Consider the following 19,251-nt stretch of genomic DNA (forward strand, 5'->3'; position numbering starts at 1 on the left):
CTTCAGATTGTTATCTGGATCAGACATGTGTGGTGTACCTTTCCTAAAAATAAGGTAAATTATTGCCTAAGCAAAGAAATCAAGTATAGCTGCTAAAATAGCCCCCCCCCCTCAGTTCCCCCAAGTTTAATTTAGATTTCCTTGCTCCAACAACTGCATTTTCTTGTTAACAACTGCTCAACTGCCTGTGAAAGCTTCATTATTCCTAGATGCTTTGGTGCAGCTTCCAGACTCTTGGGATGCATGCATCATTGAAACACCATACCTCCAAAGTGACCTGAAGCAGCTTTATTTTGGCCTGTCTGTATAGGGCCTAAGATGACAAAACTGAAGCTGTTATACTTTGGCCACATCATAAGAAGACAGGGCTCACCAGAAAAAAACAAACAATAATACTAGGAAAGGTGGAAGATGGTAGAAAGAGAAGAAAACTGCATGCCAGACACAATCAGGGAGGTCACAGACCTGAACCTATAAGATGTGTTGAAGATAGAGGGTCTTGAGAGATGTCTCATTGACAGGGATGCCATGAGTTAAAGTTGACTCGAGGGCAACTAACACAAACAAAAACCACACTAATTTCAGTGGGGCTTTCTCCCTACAACAGGGGTGAAGGTTAAACAAGACTAAACATCAGTATATCTCTGCCCATGAAAAAAAAATGGATTAAAGAAGATCAGAAATTCATGGGACTAATACATACTCGCTTCAGATCATAATCTAAAGAATCAACAGATTATTCTCCAAAACAGTGCTGAAACAAAATTATCAGAACATAAGAACATTTCACAACCACCAGTTTTAAAGTTGTGAAACACAACAAAATCACTGAATGTCACACATCCAACTTGGATGCATCTTGTTCCCACACATCTCTAATTTTGGAAAAAGCTTTTTTCTTGGTTTGAAACCACAAGAGAAATGCAGATTTCAAACCAGAAATGCCTTAATTAAAGAAATCTGTCAAATCTTATAACATTGTTAATATTTTACTCTACACTGTCTGCCAACACTTGTCTACCAACACTTATAACAACATACCAGTAAATTTGTTATTAATTGACCTATGTCACAGTGTTTTGTGCAAAAGCAATCTCAAAAGATATCTCTTGGGATAGAGATATCAATCACAATGTAAGTTCAAGCAGTAATCACTAAAAAGGAAAACATTTTTTTGAAAAAACAGCTTTAAATAGCAATCCTACAGCCAATCATGCATGCCCTCTTGGAATCAATAGGACTTAAACAGGATTTAAAAGCAGGCAGCTCTTAGTAATTAAAGGCTGCCACCCCAGAAATATAGTTTGTGCTCATGAGGGGAAACAACAGATTCATCTCATACAGCAGAAGAGAAAAGCTACATTTCAAAACCAGCTCAGGTTGTGTCTTTATAAAAAGAAGAGGAAGAGGAAGAAGGAGGAGGAGGAGACCACAATACCTCCATCTACACATACAGAGCATGAACCTCTACCTTTCAGGCATAGCACATGTACATATAGGAATCCCAACAGGATGTACACATCCCTCTCCCAGCCGAAGCCACACACACAGTCATTGGGGACACTTTGGGAAGTGGAAGTATGTGCATATTTGCCTGGTCCACATCCAGTCTTCTTTGGCTCTGCTCAGTCAAATTACTCAAGCTTTTATACTTCAAGTAAAACAGCAAGGCTGTATGAGTACACAGGAAGTGCTCAGAAGCATTACTATCTTCATAACAGTTACATTAGTTTCTTACCTAAACACACATCTTTACAATTTGTTACTTAAACACACACCTTTACAATTCAAGATCATTGTGGGGTGCACTGGAGTGGAAAGGAGATGTGGGTTCTGTTAAACATTACAAAGAATAATCTGGATTAAAGATGGATTACACCCATGAGTTTTCATCTATATACACACATCATTTGCTTACTCCATGACCATATGGATTACATTTTATTTATCTAGTTAGTACATCAAAACAGTGACTCTGTAGAATAAATACAAGTACACCACTCTGAAATGTCCTATGAGATACTTTATTTTATAAGGAAAAGACAAAACACCAAATTTTATCATGATGACTTGATTTCACAGCACATTTGCAAGTTTTAATTTCATTAACTTGGATCTAATTAAACATGCTACCTAAGGAGTTACCAATGATGCAAACATTAAAGCATATAAGAGTTTTTGGAAACAAAAAAAGCTGAAATAGATCTCTACTTACTTCTTACTTGCTTCACAGACATCCACAATATTGGAAAAGAGGTGATGGCTTTCTGTCTTTGTCATCGTAGAAGCTAATTCCTTAGAGTTTTTAAACATCCGAATCAGAATCTCCAGACTAAGTAAGTATGAATGTTCTGAAGATATTACTTCAAATATAGCCTGCATGTGGGAAGTGTGAAAGAAAAAAGAAACAAAATTATTTTACTTAAAAGAGACAAGGTAATACACAGCAGCATCTCTTCACAATTGACATTTTGAACTGTCCTAAAAGAACTCTTTGGGCATTTTTCAGTGGATTGTACTGCAAATCACTCCAAGTTTAATATTTTCAAAACATATTCCAAAGAAGCATGAAATATATATTTGAAGACCATTTCATATTTAGCATTCACCTTGGTAAAAATCTAGTAGCATAAACATATTTTAAAGTAAGATCACGTTGAGCCAAGGTCAACAAAATTGCAGGTCGATGAAATGTCTTTTCATAATGACATACACGCATGCTTTTGATTTCCCCATTTAAGGGTTGAGTACAGAGGCATGCTAAATTTGTAACATGAGATGAAGGCCTTACCCATCCCAGTCGTTAAAGGGTCAGAACTAGATCTGTAATGTAAGTTTCAAAGCCCTACTCAGCCAAAAAGCTCACTACATAGCCATAGGTAGGGCATAATAGCCCAGTTTAGATACACATTTATGAGTATCTTCTGAGTAAACAAACATTTATGGCAGTGCTGCTCAAAGTGGGGGTCCCTGGGTTGGTGGAAGTTCCTGAGCCACTGACTACGATGCCGTGGCACATTGGGGAAAAATAATTGTCAATCTGCCACATCAGTCAGCTTCAGAGCACTGGTTTATGGGACTGAGAACTAGGACTGTACTTGTGTAATCAAATCCTGGTTTAAAATCTAGTTTGTAATCTGTGCCCAAACCAGATTTTCTTGGTTAAAATACAGCAATATATAAAAAGCCTCAGAAGTCTCACAATACAGCATGCATAAGAATGAGGAAGTTCATGGACGTATGTTGCTTATTCTTGGTCCAGTAAAGCATTTCTTTAATCACATCAAGTTAAATTCATTTTAACTGTACCAATTTCTTAAGCTAAATCCTCTTACAAGTTTGCTGTAAGAATAAAACTGATAATAATTTTAAAGCTTTTTTAAAAAATGGGAAATTAGTAATAGACACATACGTTACGGCTGTTCTAGTTTTTGGAGGAGACAACAGTGTCATTTTTAAAAGATGTGTCTGTTTCTGGTATGTCAGTAGCATGTTAATATATATATATATATATATATATATTTAGAAATACAAAATAAATAAAGAAAATATAATTCTTGTTAGGAAATGCAATTAGGATAAGCAATTCAAGCGCACTCCCTGCCCTCCTCTCTGAAAGAAAAGTCTTTGAGGGCATGAAAAATTCTGGATACTTAAAGATTTAACTTCTTAAAAGCAGTGGAAACTGAGAAGCATCTGTGCCAGATGCTTTTACAAAAGGTCAGATGGCTGAAAAGGAAAAGGGTAGGACTCTAGAATGTACATGAAGCCTCCCACGCATGCCTTCCAACCCAGCCTATTTCTTCTTTTTCACTCTGCCAAATCCTTCACAATGATCAATCCTGCTCCCCTCTTCCTTCAGCTCATTAACATGTGAGGTAGAACCCGATGGTGAAGTCTGATCCAAGTATTATTCACTTGATTTTGTAGTCTCTGCACAGTCCTTTAAAGAATACAAGAAGAGAGATCCCTGCCCTGAGTAGCTTACAATCCAAAATTCAACATGGAGGAAACAAAGGATGAAGAAGGTATTAAGAAAAGGAGAATGTATGACTGTTTCAATTATACCAACCTATGTTTGGTTACAGGCTCATTAAGTAGCACAATAATGCTAATGCAAAAATATATATCTAATTCTTACATATACAGCATGTTTGCTGTTTGCAATGCAAGGATGTTTTGACATACCAGTTAGGATCACGTTGTGTTTTTTTATTGCCATTGTCTTTCAAATTATGTTAGCCAGGAGTCTGAAATATGCTACACTGTAATGATGAACTGGATAAGCAGCTGGGTTTGTTGCTTAAAATGTCCTCAAGCTATAAGGAGGCACATACAAAGATACATACTTTACATAAAATGACTGGAGGGGGCAAGAGAAGTCCTACTGTTATAATTCAGATTTCTTGCCCTCGATTTCTTTTTGCCTTAGCCACTGCAATCATGAGAAAAAGATTTGCCTAAAGAGAAAAGCAGTGTTCTCTGACTTGTTTGTTCCAATCTGTGCATTTTTGTTCAGCTAAAGGACATTGGAGCCCACATCTTCAATACTATTTAAGGATTCTTTGTTCCCAGTTTTTATGACAGTTCTCATTGATTCCTTCCAAGCTATGACAGTCTAAGGCTAGGCAAACCAGTTCTGAAAGTGGAAATGCAATATGAATTGGCCATGTAAATCTGCAGGGAGTTAAACATATAATAAAAATTGGTTTTCAAAGGGATTTCTGAGAATTTCAAAATGTTTGTTTCCCAAAAATGAAACAAGGAATGTTTGTGCTCGTGTACATTAAAATGATGCTAACTGGAGATGAAGAATGGTAACATATTTGTCAATTACTTTTTCTCACTCAAGGCAAGTGATAGTCCCCTGAGTGACAGTGTGAAATGCAGTTCATTTGCATGGCATAAATGCAAACAGATGTCTGAAGCTTGATAGCTTATAAATACTTGGTAAAAGTCTTCAGAGATGCAACATTACTGAATCTTTGGATATGGCTCTGGATGAAGCAAACACATTCAAAACTTGAATCTGATAATGATTTAAAGAGATCATTTTTTTAAAAAAAGATTATTTTAGTGTTTAGACTAGCCTGTTTATTTTTTCTTGACCAAATGTATTAATAAATTGTGCAGCAATAGATATTGCCACAGGTGGGCAATTATATATATTAGAAAATTAGACAGACATTGAAATTATTATTTTTATTTAAATAAAGTTTAATAGCTTCTGGAATGTATATAAACCATCTGGAATTTAAATAAACCAGCTTTTTTTTTTAGTTCTTTGGAGAACTGAGCCTTGAAGGAGCTTTCCACATTTAGCAAGAAGGAATGCCTTTATTTCTCACTGACCTGTATTCCACCTTTAGGAGAAACAGGCTTTTTAGCATTCATCCACTGTCACCTCCATGTACTCCTGACACACAATCTCACAACCTAGCATTTTCTCAGTTTCTTTCAAATGCCAATTTGTTCCCATCACTACTCATCAGACAGTCTTCCAAACACTTTTCAAGCTACTTTCTCTGCTCATATTTATCCTGGGATACATTTTGCAAGTCTCGTATCTCCTCCATCCAACATTCCTTCCCACTTGAATCATTACCCAGCTTTACATGACCTCACACTACTTTGCCCTGGATTGTAGCTGAGGAGAACTGCTCCAGCCTCCAGCACTTCCCTTGACAGAAACATAGACTCTTAACTGTGCAATCATAAGCACAGACTCTCTGCAATCAATGGGCCATAGTACCTAAGCATGTTTTACAATGTGCATTTTCCTCTTGGTGTTTCCTACACTGACTATTCAGCTTAAAAATCTGACTTGACTTACACTCAAAAGCCTCTTTTGGTCCTTCTTTATGGACTTTCACTGAATTGGCAGGACTGATCTGAGGGAGAGCTCTCTTCAGGTGCTGTTCAAACCCAAAGGAGCTTGATGATATTATCCACATTCATCAAGAGTACAGCAGAAGACTCTAGAGGACTGAGGAGGAGAAAACAGGAGACTTTTAGAGTCACTCCTCATGTTATAAAAATATAAGGTTTTAGCCATTGCTCCCATTAGTGGAACTCTGACCCCATTCACAAAACGGGAGAGGTGATTTTCCCAATTTTCCCCTACTCCCTACAGATCCTCACATTAACACTGTGCATAAAATGTTTGTGCTGAAGGATTGAAATATTTCCTGGAACAACATATGAACATCACGGAGGAGCAATCAGCAAAAATCATCTTAGTTTTTTATGGATTTTTCAGGCTATGTGGCCATGTTCTAGAAGAGTTTGTTCTTGATGTTTCATCAGCATCTGTGGCTGGTATCTTCCAAAAATGCCTTCATAGCCTGAAAAACCCACAAAAAAATTATGGATGCCGGCCATGAAAGCCTTTGACTTCACATTAAAAATCACCTTCTCTCTCATTTCTCTGGGCAGCTTCCTCCACTGGTTAGCGAGTCCTTTTTGCAAATGGAAGGAAACTTTCTTTTCATAGGGAGGTTACTGTGCATCCAGTCCACAGTTGCTATCTTACAGTCACTTCCATACTTGAACAGATGTAACATAAACACAACTGGTTCCAAAGGAAAAGTGGAAATTACAGAAATTGGGGTGGCTGTTACTTCAAATATCAAGCTTTTCATGCATTTATAGGAGCTAGGAAAAAGCCTTAAAGGAGTCAGCAGATTATTTTTATCTGGGCCTCTCATCAGACACATCACTATTTATGATACATGTTGCATATTTATTTTCATATACCCCCTCTCTGTAGATAATCAACCTTTATTCTACACAAGATGCAAACCTCAGAAAAACCAAATTAAAAGACAGAACTCTATTGGTAGTTTAGAGATATAAAAGAAAAAAAAGGAGAACCAGAATTCATTGAGCTTGGCCACCCTGAAAGCAAGTGTATAAAAAGCTTATTCTAATAATTCTAATTAATGAGCTAAGCATAGAATTATTAAGTTACCTCTTGCCTTTTTCTTTCTTCTTGGCTGATGGTCTGGGATAAGCCATTTCTCTTCACCTGAAATAAATTGTGAATGATGAATCTATTTCTGTCACCTCTTTTTTATAATCAATAATTCATTAAGTTTTTAATAGGCTTGGTTGAAATTAACAACAATTGTTTCTAGCTTTAGCATAGAACCGTTGCAAACAACAAAGTTATTGCAATACAATAAAACATATAGTACTGTAAGATCAAACATATCCACCTACAGTATGCACAGTATATTAAAACATGACCAAGATTCTGCATCATAGGCTGCAATGCATAACTTTATGATGATGGAGCCATGACATGCACCACGTTAGCAAACTGAAATGATGTACAGTGGGACACCATGCAATCGGGCTCCCATTGCACAGCATGGCACTGTGAAAAGCAGGAGCATTCTTCCAGGCACAGGACTTTCCACTGCCCCCCATTCCAGATTAAACGTGATCTGTGGTTCTGTTGGGGGCCATTGTCCCCTCTCATTGTGCTGACAATATACAAGAGCAGCTTGTCCTGCAATGTGCCATACTGCTGCATATCGCAACCATTGTGAAATATTGCTTTTCACTCATTAAACTGTCCCGATGGCACAGTTATGACAGCATTCCCCTCCTGGAAATACAACTGTTGCACAACACCACAGTTCTAAACTGTACCATTGTTAAGCTGGTTCAAAACATAAATTCCCAACAGGATAATATCCCACATCTTAAAACAATAAAGAATAAACAAAAACATCATCCAGTTATCTAATAGAAATAGAAATGTTTATTGATTAGCCCTTAGGCCATTTCAAAATAACACAAAATAACGCTAAAACAGGTAAAACACACAGAGTGAAATGTTTCGTGTCAGTGTGGTCTGTCACAAAAAAAAAAAAAAAAGAAAAAGAAAAAGAAAAAGAAAGAAATGGAAAAAGAGAAAGAAAAGTAAAAAAAAGGCTTAAACTTTGACTAAGTGGCAAACCTTGACATTTAGAATGTGAAAAAAAAATTATTCTTGTCTGATAATATCATCAATTTGTCCTGATCTGTTCTTCCTTGAAGTTGTTCTAAAAAGGCTGCAGAAGTCTTTCCTGCTTACTCAAAAATATAGGACACCAAAGTATTACATGTGCCAATTCCTCAACATACTTTTGGAAATCCCATTATAGTGGTCTTCTAGTTCAGCAAGAGGTAATATGCTGAGATGAGCCTTCATTAAGATCTTTCTATAATCAAAGGATGCATTGGCACTGCAGAATGCCATTTCACACCACTGAAAACTAAAAATTGCAGAATTTCATAGCACTGAGCCATGACAGTTAAGTGGTGTCAAATTGTTTTATTTTTGCAGTGCAGACAAAACAAATGTTGGTAATATCAGTAGAATAGGAAGGTCAGAAGAATGGGGCAATTCATTTAGAGTTTCACTATCTTATGGTACATAGTGTTTTAACCTGCCATGACACTCTTTCTCCTTTTCATAATTCTACTGTCTGATCCAGTTTGGACCAAGTAAGAAAAGTCAGATATTTTAAAAATCTGTAGTTGTTGTACCTTCAAGTCGTTTCCAGTGTATGGTAACCCTAAGACGAACCTATCATGGGGTTTTCTGGGTAACTTTCCAAGGTCACCCCAATGGGTTTCAATGCCCAAGTGGGAACTGAAACTTTATCACCATCCTGATCTACAACTCAAGCATAAATTTTAGTTCTCAAAAAAGAGGGGGGGACATATCCTGGAAACTGATGATATATAGTATGGCTTTAATGTGTCAAAAGCATATGTTTATTTATAGCCGCAGCTTAAAAAGCTAATATGATCCCAGGCTGCATTAATAGGAATATAGTGCCCAGATTCATGCAAGTAATAGTACCACTCTATTCTGCTTTGGTCAGACCTCACCTGGAATACTGTGTCCAGTACTGGGCACTAAAATTCAAGACGGATATTGACCAATTGGAACGTGTCCAGAAAAGGGTGACCAAAATGGTGGAGAGTCTGGAAACCATGCCCTATGAGGAGCAACTTAGGGAAGGGAAGTTTAGCCTGTGGAAGAGAAGGTTAAGAGGTAACATGATTGCCATGTTTAAATATTTGAAGGGATGTCACATTGAGGATGAAGCAAGCTTGTTTTTTGCTACTTCAGAGACTAGGACTTGGAGCAATGGATTCAAACTATAAGAAAAGAGCTTCCACCTAAACATTAGGAAGACCATGTTCCAATGTTTGATACTTGGGCTATGCTGTTAGACTCTGGTGGAGTCTCCTTCTTTCAAGTTTTTTAAACAGAGGCTGGATGACCATCTGTTGGGAGTGCTTTAATTGTGGGTTCCGGCATGGCAGGGGGTTGGACTGGATGGCCCTTGTGTTCTCTTCTATATCTAAGGTTCTATGATTCTATTTTGGATCTCTCCTTTTCCCCAAGACTTGGACTCAACAACATGGACTCACAACTCACAACTTGGACTCACTACAAAACCAGATACAACTAAAAAGACAATTTTTAAAATAACATTAATACAACATTTATATTAAATATTAATAGTGCATTACAGTGAACCCTTGGTAACTGCTGGGGTTGGATTCCAGGACCCCTTATGGATACAAAAGTCCATGGATGCCCACCTCTCATTAAATAGAATGGCACAGTAAAATATGTCCCTTGTATTAAATGGTAAAATCAAGGTTTGCTTTTTGGAATTTATTTATTTTTCAAATGTGTTCAAGCCATGGATGGTTGAATTTGTGGATGGTTGAATCCATGGATACAGAGGGATAACTGTAATAATACCCTGGCTTTAGGTGAACCTATCACATGGTTTTCTTGGAAATATTTGTTCTAGAGGGTTTGCCTTCCTCTGAGGCTGAAAGAGAATGATGTCCAAGGTCACCCAGCAAGTTTCCATGGTGGAGTGAGGATTTGAAGCCTGGTCTCCAGAATCATAGTCCAGCACTCAAACCACACCATGCTGGCCTTCCTCAGTATACAGTCATCCCTCCATATTTGCGGATTTGATTATTTACAGATTTCATTAATATGTTCTCTCTAGGACTGTCTAGGTTCTCCAGTGAAACTCTGTGGTCAACTTTAACTAAAGGTTGCACTGAAAGACCATTTGTAGCTACTCCAGTGCCATTCTATGGTCAGTGTATGTTGGACATTGACCACAGAGTTGCACTGGAGGACCTAGAGATTCCTAGAGAGGTGTCCTCTCAGGTAAAAACAGTGTTTTTGTTATTTGCGTTTTTTCCATATTCATGGGGGTCTTGTTCCCCTAACCCTAGTGAATATGGAGGGACAACTGTAATAGCAAATCCATGTCCTGCACCTATCATATGGTTTTCTTGGAAATATTTGTCCGAGGGGGTTTGGCTTCCTCTGAGGCTGAGAGATTGGGGCTCCTCTAGTAATAACTGGGCAAGTCATTGATGGATACAAAGGAAATAGAGAGGGCACGCTTAAGCTATCCCAAGCTTTGTCCAGCAGATCCTTCAAATGGGTTTGTTTCCATGTCTATTAGCCTTGATGGGAAAAACTAAAGGTACACAATATGCATGTCAAAAGACATACACCTGTCTAAAATAACATTCACGTTTACATCACTTTAAAAACCAAAGCCTTAGAACATCTTGATACTCCACTCTGTTTAATGGCCAAACAGCTTTCATCCAGGATTTAAACTTGGATGAATATGATCATCTGTAAGTTGTCATTAAGACATGGTTGGATGAAGTATAGGAGCTTTTTCAGTGGTGCCATCTAAGCTCTGTAAATCTGTTCCATAGAACCCTAGTCTCACTTCCTCATTCATAACTTTCCAGAACAGGACAAAAACTTTCCAGTTCAGGACGATTTTCATATGCAATTTTCTGTTTCCAATCTCCCTGTTGTTGTTTTTTTGTTTTGTTTTTTAAATTTAAATGCTGTTGTGTTTTTCTCTCCCTTCCCCAGTTACTGCTGCTCTTTTCAGATTGGCGTTTACTGAAAAAATGACCTAAATGGCACCCCAGTACTGGGACTGGTGGGTTAAGATGTTTTCTTTTTTTCTTTTGTACAAGAACAATAAGAAGGCATATTAATTTTTCAGAATTTCATGTGGGAAATGTTTAGAGCCTAGAAAAGTATGTCTTTTTTATAGCAAGAAAAACACATCATCCCCAAAGTACTCTCTCCAAAGTTCAGTAAATGGTTTAGGGGTGTTGGTTTAGACTTTAACAGCTTAAATTTAAATACCTCCTAACTTATGGCTCTGTCAATAAAAACCATATTCAATATCCCCAGGGAGATTAGGTCAACAACCAGGAAGTAACAGAGCTTTTTTAGTTGTGGTTCCATACCTTGGGAATGAGCTTCATACAGAGCAAAGATAAGTAACTTTCACGAGTGATCCTTCCCTACAGCTTGTTTTATAACATATCTTGAGATGTGTATGTGTTACTAAGAAATTATAAATTTGGGAGCAAAAATAGAACTGTGAACTTCTAAGATCACTGAACATCTATACATGCCTACTCAAAATAAAGTTCCACAGCATCTCCACTGAGCTAACTCCCAGGTAAATGACCATAGGATTGCAGCTTAAATCGTAGAAACATGCATTTGAATTCTATTCCTTATCTCACTCACATGAATCATTTCCATTTAAATTATGGGGAAAAAATGTAATTTCAGCTTCACATTTGCAATGTAAACATCACAAACAGTTTTCACCACCCCAGCTGGTCTAATGAGAGCCTTCATGCTCAATCTAAGTTTTTCTCATCATTATAGCTAGATCATTTCCCCTTCACTTCCTTGTGTGCTTACAGCTCAAGTAATCTGTCATATACGTATTATCTTCTCATTCCTACATACTGAATGGGACACCACAGCATTTACTTCCTCAATAAAAGCCACAGAACTGTAAACAAAGAGCCTTTTAAAAAACAAAACAAAACAAAAACCTTACTAATTGTATTACATCTCAGAGGGCCTCAGAATTGTTTTCAAAAGACTTTCTGTTCCCATCTTTTTTTTAATAATGGAGGCAATTAAGTAGAGATAAGTAAACAACAAGATAAAATATCTTACATGAAAGCAACAGCAACATGGAAAAAAACATAAAAAATGTATTAACAGGAATGTAACCATCCCACACACATTGCACCAAAACTGTATATATGCTATACAATTATAACAAAGACACAAATATAGAGAGTATGGCCCTAAGGGATTTTTCCTTGTTTGCCCGTCTGAAAAGGCATACTCCAACAACTGGAAGGAATAGAGTCCTGGGCTGTTTGATACTACACAATTATAGCACTATAATTCTACTTTAATTGACATGGTTCGATCTGGTGCAATAACAGGACTTGTAGTTTGGTGAGGCACTAGAGGTCTCAGGGAGAGATTTCCAAGAACTGCAAATAGCAAATCCAGGATTCCATAGGATGGAACCATGTCATTTAAAGTGGAATCATAGTGCAATAATTGTGTGATATAATGAGTCCCAAGCTTTCTCCCCCCCAAAAAACCTAAAGCCCCTATCCCACCCCTGGATCCCTTAATATGTGCAAGGGCTGGAAAAATGTTTCACATATAGAAGCACACTTGCAGTTGTGAGGATCTGCTACATATAAGCTTGGATGTCATATTTTCAGTACTGTATCATAGTTTATATGAATGAATAAATGAAAGAATGAACAACAGCTTGTTTTTATCATTCATTCACACTATAAATAAACTGTTCAAAACAAGAGCTGCCCTTCCACCATTACTTTTAATTGAGAACAGATAAAACAATCCATAAGGCTTGTATTAACTATCAATACTTAGTGTTTTGAAAATGCCTGGGCACAGGTGAGGTTTGTTTTTCTACTGCAAGAGTGTCATGGACCTTACAGCTCTAGGGAAAGAAACAAAATGCCATATTATTTATGTGTGTGTGTGCGTGTGTGTGTGTGTGTGTGTATATATATATATATTATTTAATTAATTGATAGCCAATATTTAAGCCAGGGGTAGGCAACCTTTTTGAGCTGGGGGCCGGGTTGCTGTCCCTCAGACAACTGGGGGGGCCGAAGCTGGGGGGTGGAGCTTCTATCCTCCGGGGGTGGAGCCGCACACAGGGGGTGGAGCTTCCACCCTCTGGGGCGGAGCCGCATGCCAGGGCGGAGCTTCCACTATCTGCGGCGGAGCCACATGTCAGGGGCGGAGTTTCCACCCTCCAGGGGCGGAGCCACATAATAATAACAATATTTGCAAAAAGCTACTAGGCAATGCCATAACACAGGAAAAATGCATGCACACCGTCTCAACCCAGAAAAGAGCAAGCAAGTCCATGTGGGGGGATTTTGCAAAGAGAATACCAAGGATAACAACAATAGCAATATTTGCAACATGGAAGCGAATAGGCAAGGCCACAAAACAGCAAAAAATGCGTGCCACTGTCTCAACCCAGAAAAGAGCAAGCAAGTCCATGTGGGGGGATTTTGCAAAGAGAATACCAAAGGATAACAACAAGAATAATAGCAATATTTGCAACATGGAAGTGACTAGGCAAGGCCACAAAACAGCAAAAAATGCATGCCACTGTCTCAAACCACAAAGGCACAGGTAGTATAACCCCCCTCCCCCAATGACCAAACCTCTCACCTGGCTCAGTGGCTGTGGCTCTCTCTCTCTCTCTCTCTCTCCTCGCTCTCTTTCTCTCCCTTCCTCCCTCCCTCTCACTCCCACCCTCCTACCCTCTCTCTCTCCCCTCCCCTCCCTCCCTCTCCCTCCCACCCTTTCTCTCTCTCCTCCTCCTCCTCTCCCTCCCTCCCCCTCCCTCCCTCTCTCTCCTCCCTCCCTCCCTCCTCCTCCTTCCCCCCCGCTCCTCCATTTATAGGAGGGAGGAGGGAGGAGGGAGGGCGGAGCCAGGAGGGAGGTGGGCGGAGCCAGGATGGAGGCCCGCTGCGGCCGCCGGAGCGCCGTTTCAGGGCTCCAGAGGCCGCAGTGGGCCTCCTAATGGGTGCCGCCGTTTTGAAGGACAAAATGGCGGCCGGAGCGGCCGAAATCGGCGGCGATTTCGGTGGCAGGAGGGACCGGGGGCCGGCGCAAAGGCGCTCGCGGGCTGGATCTGGCCCACGGGGCGGAGGTTGCCGACCCCTGGTTTAAGCAAAAAAGTGCTCAAGGTGACTAGCAATAACAAAATGCAGATTAAAGATAAAATATTGATTTGAAACATAAAACAAAAGTAAACATCAAAGAAACACAACATCAGCAACCAGCAAACTAGCCTACATGCCAAAGGCCTGCCTCAATAAAAAGATATTTGCATTCTGATGTAAGGACAATAGCAGTGAGCCAACCTAGTTTCCTTTGGCAGAGATTTCCAGAGCCTGGGAGCAGCCAATGAGAATAATAATAATAATGATGATGATGATTTTTTTCTAGCCCACCCAATCACAGAGAAGATCCTCTGACACCTAGAAGATGTGCCTCCTGGGACATAGCCAGGATTTTGAGAAGGGGGAGGGGGTCCAGACTAAGTGCCACCATTATAATGGGGCTTAGGTGCAGCGGCGCTGCGGCGTGCACCATTCATTGTATCTAATGGAACAGAGGGGGAGGTCCAGACTAGCCCCCCTTAGCTACATCCCTGGTGCCTCCAACATTGGGTTCACCAAGAGAAGAGTCTTTTCTGAGGATCTGAAAAACTGGGCAAGCTGGCATGACAGAATCTTTCAGATAAACTAGTCCAGACTGTTGGGGGCAAATTAGCTTACTTGCTAATTAGCTTACTTGCTGTTCACCGCTATGATCTTTGGAATAGCGGTATATAAATAAAACAAATTATTAAATTATTATTATTATATATAAATGTGGTTTACATATTAGAATCAGCACTCCAAACATTGTGTTTATGAACACCATTGCTACACATTTCAGCAATACTTCTGGTTATACCTTCATTTTAAAGGCTAGTACAAAACAACTTGACTATAGGGCAAAACAGACGGCAGGTAAGGGGCGGCTTAACACTGCCCCTTTGAGTACTGCATTGGGGCTGCAGCAATCACATGCCACAGCTCCAAACTGGCATTTTCCACCGCAAAAGAAGCCTTTTGGCCTGTTTGTTTAGCCTCTAAAAAAGAAAAATGCAGACCAAGAGCTATGGTGCTCAGCAAATCTCCTGGCTTTGATAGTCACTTGAGACTGGAAGAGCAGGAAAATTACTTTTTAGCCTAGCCAATTATTTGGCTTTGTGACTCACAACTTCATACCATTTCCAAAGATATGATGTAATTGATCCATAGGTAATATATTTACCACTAAATACCTTCCAAAGGATTCACATCACTATACTTGAAAAGTATTTTCATTTTTTATGTCCAATTTTTCTTTCCAGCCATTGTTATATGTACACATTCAAATATGATATACTACAATATAGCCATATATTATAATTTTTAAAAATCCGTTCATTTACAAAAAAAGGGAGGGAGAATTAATTTAAAAATTCGTCTTCCATTTATTGTTGTAAAAAGGGATAATATGGAAAGCTACAGCAAAGTATTAAAATCATATAAGCAGCCAACCACAAAATTCTGAAGTATTTAATTAAATAATAATTGTAACCATGGCTCATTACAATAAGCAAACAAGAAAGTGGACCTTGACCCCTTAGAACTTAAGGAGATTTGCTCAGCTGTTTCTGTATCTCTGAAACTACAGGGACGCTGGTATCTGCACGATATCCTAGATTTTAAAGTACATGGTTTGGTTCAATCACTGATCTAGTAATGCTGAGACTGGTGATCAGATAGGAAGAGGTTGATGATATATAGATTTTTCTGACAATTCTGCCCAGTCTCGAATCGATGGAACAGGATAGGAATCATCTACATGAAATTGGCAATCATGCTAGTATGGTTACAAACCAGATTAAATGTTAGTGGTTCAAAACCATTTGAATTATTTTTTTATGGCTGCTTACCAGCCTCCTTGATACTGACAACCCGTGCCCAGCCCTCTGCAATACACACCACAGGAGAAGATCAGAAATATCCATGGCTGCTTTCAAAGTCTGAACTAATCAAAACATGAGTAATCTTTTTTTTATCAAAATAACGAAAGATCAAATTAGTTTCTGACAGATCATGGAAAGGTTTCTCTTTTTTTTACTATCACTCCCAGAATCCCCTAGTAGACTAAATCAGAATAATCAGACTAAAATATAATTTGGCATTAAATCAAAACTAGGCTGCCTACCTTCAATTAAACTTTTCTGTGCGATTTACAATACAAAAACCAAATCATTAAACATAAGCATTCTAAAAATACCAGAGAAGATATTTTGCTTTAACAAATGAGGCTGCCAACTTACTGGGCTGGCCTTACTGTCACTGGAGGGCAAGCTGCAAGCCGGTGCATCCATCCCCAGCTGGCCATGTCCAAAGGGGCACTGTGCCAGAGTTGCAGGGCTGTGATTTGCTGGCAGGGTGATGTGAGGGCAGTACATCCAGCTCTGACATCAAGACTACAACTCCTTGACATGCATCAGGGCTGGAGGTGCTCCCCATTGGACAGTGGCTGGAGAAAGATTGCTGCGGGGGCCTCCGGCCTTCGGCGCAGGCATGCGGGGGCCTCCGGCGCGCGGGGCCTCTGGCCTCCGGAGCAGGCACGCGGGGCCTCTGGCGTGGGGCAAGGAGGAACAAGTGGGGGCAAGGAGGAGCAAGTGGGGGCAAGGGGGTCAATTGTCTATAGAAGCCTCAGAAACATGCATTTATATTAACATTTTTAAAAAAATCAGCAGATTTTTTTGCGTGTCATCCATTTTTTTTATGTAAAAAGTGTCCTCCATTTTCAATGTTTGTCCTACATTTGTCCTGGTTTATTTATTTATTTATTTATTTTTTAAAAAATATTTAATTATTTTTTTAGCTTCGGCCCCCCGAGTTGTCTGCGGGACAGCAACCCGCCCCCCGGGTCAAAAAGATTGCCTACCCCTGGCTTAGACTATATTAGTACCTCCCTGATGAATTCCTCCTTGGCTTCCACATTAAATTCTACAAGGAAGGCATGACGATCAAGAAGGTTCTTTTGTCTACTACCACCAGTCTCAACTCCAATGGTGAAGCCACACAGAGATAAATCTTAGAACAAGATCTTAGTGTAAAGGCAGATGGATGTGGAAGAAGGCATTCCTTCTGGTACCTGAGTCCCAGGCTCCTTGGAGCTTTAAGAATAATCATCAGCACTACGTGCGTACATATGTATGCATTCACTCAGACTCAAACACACTACAAGCCATGATTTGCACAAAGACAGTGTTTTGCCTGCATTGGCATATTTTGAGTCCAAAATATACTTCCTGTAGTATAGTGTTAATATAAATAAATTCTTTGCTCATCCTCCCCATTTTCATGGTGCATATTTTCATTAACTCTTTCCATATGGCTGTTTTATTTCAGATGTTCTGAGGTCTCCCTTTCACTCCAATAAAATCCCAAAGGCAAATGGTTCCTTAATTATTAGTACAGTTGACTTGTGTGCATTGTTTGCCTAAAAGCTATGAGTCAAACTATGAGATTTGAAGGATCTCTTCAACCTCTGGGAATAAGATTTCAATATTTTTAAGAAAAATGAAAATGTTGTGAGCAAATAAATTAATTTAAAAAACCCCAAAAACTATGAGTCAAACAAATGTACCTCTTAACTGCATGCACATAACACTTCACTTTGGGAGGTAGTTTGAGGGCCAAGGAAAGGCTATAAAATCTCAAGTTGAAAAGGACCCTAACGGATAAAGGGACTTGCTTACAGGCACTGCTGCACTCCAACTTGGATTTGGGCTGTGTAAAACCATGACACTTACCGCAGACAACTGACTCCATGTTGATCTCAGGGGTTTATATTCAATAACGATCTTCTCATTTGACTTATGTTCTTTCAATTCTAACTCTTCATCAGAATCTATATCCAGAGCTTTTTCCTTGTAGTTCTGATATAACACAGCATTTTCTGAAACAACACAAAAAGAAAACTGGTTTCAGAAGAGTTTCTAAATAACATAATTATGCATCTCACTCTCAAACTCTGCAGACAAAGATAGAGTGTTGTTCAAGACAGACAATGGGCTAGCATACTACGTATTACAGTAACAATAGATCACTGTACCACCAAAAAAGATGCCTTCCACCCCAATTCAATAACAGCTTGTGTTCTTTGTTAAGGGAAAACCAAAACCAGTTTTATTCTCTCTAAGTCTGTGCTTACTAGAATATTGGGGTGAAAGACATTTGACTTCACTAGTTAATATGAAAGGTTATGTGCTGTCCCAGCAAGCACATAATTAAGCTTCTTCAGATTATGACAAGTTTCTAGCTCTTATGACTGCAAAATTAGGGTTGAATGGGCAGTGCCTGGTAAATCTCAGGAGGATTCCGAGAGCACAGACTTGTATTATACACAGGCCATTCTACCTCCCAGGTGGAAATATGATAAATTATACACAATTGTTTGTGTCTTCTTTGAGTTTCTCAATTTGTACAGGCTGCTATATTCAGCTTTCCTCGATTTTTTGAATATAGAGTGAGTACAAATTTTCTTAATGAAAAAAAAATAGTGATCCAGAATAACCTGACAAGCTACAAAAGCACAACACTGCAGAAGGAGCATAGTTACTACAAAAGTCTAAGGCCCAAGTATCCAACATTCCCCACCAGTAAATCCAAGATCAGAAGTTTAAAAAATCTCCATATTTTTGCACTGGACTAAATGATTAAGCAAAATTAACACATATTAATTTAACATAGGCCCACTGATTTTGACTGCAAATTCAAAGCAGTTTTAATTTTATTTTAAAAAATATGTTCTCATTCTCTATTAGATAACAATGATATTTAGGAGATAATGATAAGGAGCCCTGGTGGCGCAGTGGTTAAATGCCTGTACTGCAGCCATTCACTCAAAACTACAAGGTTGCGAGTTCAAGACCAGCAAAAGGGCCCAAGCTCGACTCAGGCTTGCATCCTTCCGAGGTCGCTAAAATGAGTACCCAGACTGTTGGGGGCAAATTAGCTTACTTGCTAATTAGCTTACTTGATGTTCACCGCTATGATCTTTGGAATAGTGGTATATAAATAAAACAAATTATTATTATTTTTATTAATGTTGCAGGAGCACTTGGTTTGGAAAATGCCTTGACAAATAAGGCATTCCTCTGCCCTGCACCATGGAAGCCACTGTCAAGCCCTCTCAACTCCCACCACTACCAATAATGCAATGTGCGCAAAGAATCC

At 39.0% G+C, this 19,251-nt stretch overlaps 1 protein-coding gene across 2 annotated transcripts in view; it reads right to left on the minus strand.

The window, feature by feature from the left end:
* ARHGEF26 (Rho guanine nucleotide exchange factor 26) overlaps positions 1-19,251 on the minus strand; it is a 93,356-nt gene that overhangs the window by 61,552 nt on the left and 12,553 nt on the right. For both annotated transcript variants that reach the window (XM_089509017.1, XM_089509018.1), the window contains exons 4-6: positions 17,826-17,971; positions 6,971-7,027; positions 2,216-2,376 (exon numbers count right to left, since the gene is read on the minus strand). In XM_089509017.1, the coding sequence (XP_089365143.1) occupies positions 2,216-2,376; positions 6,971-7,027; positions 17,826-17,971 (364 nt within the window). The remainder of the gene's footprint in view (positions 1-2,215; positions 2,377-6,970; positions 7,028-17,825; positions 17,972-19,251) is intronic.

Source organism: Sceloporus occidentalis, unplaced genomic scaffold (genome assembly GCF_023333645.1).
Source record: "Sceloporus occidentalis isolate IW3139 unplaced genomic scaffold, rSceOcc1.0.p SCAF_2, whole genome shotgun sequence".
Taxonomy (NCBI): Eukaryota; Metazoa; Chordata; class Lepidosauria; order Squamata; family Phrynosomatidae; genus Sceloporus; species Sceloporus occidentalis.